The sequence below is a fragment of the Octopus bimaculoides genome, chromosome 10 (genome assembly GCF_001194135.2).
Source record: "Octopus bimaculoides isolate UCB-OBI-ISO-001 chromosome 10, ASM119413v2, whole genome shotgun sequence".
Lineage (NCBI taxonomy): Eukaryota > Metazoa > Mollusca > Cephalopoda > Octopoda > Octopodidae > Octopus > Octopus bimaculoides.
In genome coordinates, this window is record NC_068990.1 from 51516461 (window position 1) to 51519528 (window position 3068).

At 37.8% G+C, this 3068-nt stretch overlaps 1 protein-coding gene across 1 annotated transcript; it reads right to left on the reverse strand.

The window, feature by feature from the left end:
* Nucleotides 1-2173: 2173 nt before the first annotated feature.
* LOC106877849 (uncharacterized) lies at nucleotides 2174-2743 on the reverse strand. Its single transcript, XM_014926881.1, has one exon. The coding sequence runs from the start codon at nucleotides 2741-2743 to the stop codon at nucleotides 2174-2176; it is 570 nt and encodes a 189-aa protein (XP_014782367.1).
* Between the last annotated feature and the right edge of the window lie 325 nt (nucleotides 2744-3068).

A 3068-nucleotide genomic window follows, 5' to 3' on the forward strand; every position in this document is an offset into this window, starting at 1 on the left:
TGGTGGGTGACCACAGTTGTGAGAAGTAATCCAGGCGGCTGAGGACGAATGTCCGCCAGAGGATCATCATGGTTTCTTTATCTCTGGTTCTGAATGTTCTCAGGATCCATCCAGCCAGTCGCCTGCACTTTGTCGCCATCCTGGTAATGTGCACTTGGAAAGAGGTATCATCACTCATGTCGATACCCAGGTCTCTCACTGATTTAGGCTCTGGGATTGAAATTCCCTGCGGACCAGTGTACTCTGTAAGTTTCATATTTAGTTTTGGACGTTGGTAGCGCAGGGCTTGGAACTTTTCAGCATTAAACTTTATATTATTATCCTCAGCCCATCTGTAAACTGAGTCCAACTCCTGCTGCAGATGTGCAACATCACTGGAGTCCTGTATTTTCTGCGAGACTTTCGTATCGTCTGCATAGCTTGCAAGAGTGGCTATCCGGGCACTTGAGGGCATATCTGAGAGAGCGACTATAAAATGCAATGGTCCCAAGACAGTGCCCTGTAGAACACCGCTCATTATCTGTGTTTTCATAGAGGTGGCTCCATTAGTCACTACTGCCTGACTTCTATCATTCAGAAAGTCATGTAACCACTCTCCAAGTTTTCCAGCTATGCCAAGATCACGCAGTTTGTGGCATATCACACCATGATCCACTTTGTCAAAAGCTTTTGCAAAATCAAGGTATATTACGTCCACATTTGAGTTGTTGAGTAACTGCCTCAATACCCAGTCATAATGTTGTAAGAGCTGGGTCAGCTGTAAATAATTTTTTAAATCAAAAAATGTTATTTAGATTCTACATTGATAAAGGTAATAAAATAACTATATCGATTTCAAGCGACACCTATCGGCATTAGCTTTTAGGTGCTACTATTAATATCAACTAATCTGGTCTTATTTCCATTACCATTTTTCGAAATAGCAGTTGTATTTCACTAACGCCTATCATTCGCAAACAAACGTCTCCAGTAGTCTTCTCTTTTTTTTACATTAAAAAACAAAGAATATTCCCAATTTTGGGGGTTAATATATCTTACAGTACTCACACAATTTTTATGCTTGTGAGTATTGAACTCTCGCTTCAAGTAAAATTATATCTCGGTGGGCGCACACACACACACGTCATTGTTTGAACCAGCTGACATAAATGTTATTGTATTTTGAAGTTAAAAGTTAACTTGTAGAATCTGAAATGTAAAGTATACTTTTTAAAGCTTCTTGCTTCCGTCTCTTCTAAATTAGTATCACGGTTTTTTCTTAATACTTAATGAACACCAACCAAAATGCCTTGCAGAATTTATTTAACACCTCAGGTTCTGATATCAAGTTATGTTCTGACTCTGGCTTTGTGTCATTGATAAAAATAAATAATTAATGAGATCACGTTCGATGAAGATCCTGTCAAAATGCCTTACGGTATTTTCTCACTCTCGTTTGTTTCCGACTTTAAATTTTGTTGGAGATAACTTTGTCTTCCTTTATTTAGACATCAACTATTAACGTTGATATAACTCTAGTTACCCTTTCGTAAGTGGGAATTGTTAATTAATTATCCGTGGATAAAATATCGGGTGATATTTAGTCTGAGCTTTTGATGCCAGAAAAGAATTAGCCTTTTATGCTTCTTAGCTCGGAGATATTCGATTCAGGGAGAATTTCATAAAGGATATACTCCATATTCAGCAAATGTTTCCTCCTAACCCTAATTTCCTAATTTGGTGACCCTCTTCAATTTAGGAGAATAGTCTTATATTAGATTGCTGCTTATACATTGAGATCTTGCTGTTGATAAGCACAGATATCTAAGACTACATAAAAAATAACACCACCAAGGTAATAAATAGCTAAATATTCACTCAGCAGAAATATTAAAGTTTTGGCACAACTCAGCTGACAAACTAGGATGGCTTTTACTAGATAAACTGAGTTAAGCAGTGTGGTAGTGTGACAATGTAATAAGAATGGGCAGAGTGTCTATCATTCCCATCATAAATGGTGAAATGAAATGTTATGCAACCATATACTTAAAAACATTGTTTGATTATCTACAGGTGTAAACATATAGACTGTGAGTCGGTTACTATGCTGCATATGCGTCTTGCCATACTATACGAAATGTTTCTTTTTATGTGGGATGGGTGGCAGGAGTAGAAATTTAAATAGTGGCGTATGTCATTTTTTTTTGTAGTAGATGTCTGTTGTGACGATGAAGTTGTGTATCTTCATGTTGATGTCTAGGAAGGGATGTTCGTTGTAGTTGGTATCTATTGTGAAGTGGATAGATGGGTGCAGTGTGTTGAAGATGTTGCGGAATGTTCGTAGATCTTCTGATCTGTTCCAAAAGATGAAACAGTCATCGAGGTAGCGTTTCCACTTTTTCTTGATGTCTTCTCTGAAGTTGCATTCGAAGACGTTCCTTATTTCAACGTATAGTTTGTTCTCAAGGAAACCCATCACTAAGTTGGCATATGAAGGTGCGAATTTCATACCCATAGCCGTACCCTTTATCTGTCGGTATAACTTGTTATTAAATGAGAATGTGTTCTCTTCAAGTATTAATTGGGTGGCTTTGGTGATAACGTCTGTTTTGAAACGTTTATCTATGAGTTCCCTGTATTTTCCTACCCAATATTTTATCGCTTCCGGACCCAGGGTGTGTGGTATGTTCGTGTATAAGTTTGTGGCATCGAAGCTTGCAAGTATGGTGTTTTCCGGAATCGTATTTGGAATGTGTGTGAGCATAAAGGTGTGTGGGCATAAAGGTTTGAGGAGTACATCTATGAAGTGGCTTAGCTGTTGCGTTGGTGATTCGCGCCCTGCAACTATGGGTCTCATTGTGTGTGTGTGTGTGTATGTGTGTGTGTGTGTGTGTGTGTGTGTGTGTGTGTGTGTGTGTGACTAAACTTATGTTATTTTGTTGAGATTAATCCACCTTTAAAGTGAAAACAAAAACAAAACCGACGTATACGACAGGCATGTAAAATATATTTGTGTACTTTTTTCTGTTTATTCTTAATTTTCGTGGTTTTGCAAGATTGAAAATAAAGTTTCGGAAAGCTAACATTTT

Bases quoted from the DNA above. Each gene is read 5' to 3' on its own strand.
- LOC106877849 (XM_014926881.1), bottom strand. From the start codon at position 2,743: ATGCTCACACACATTCCAAATACGATTCCGGAAAACACCATACTTGCA.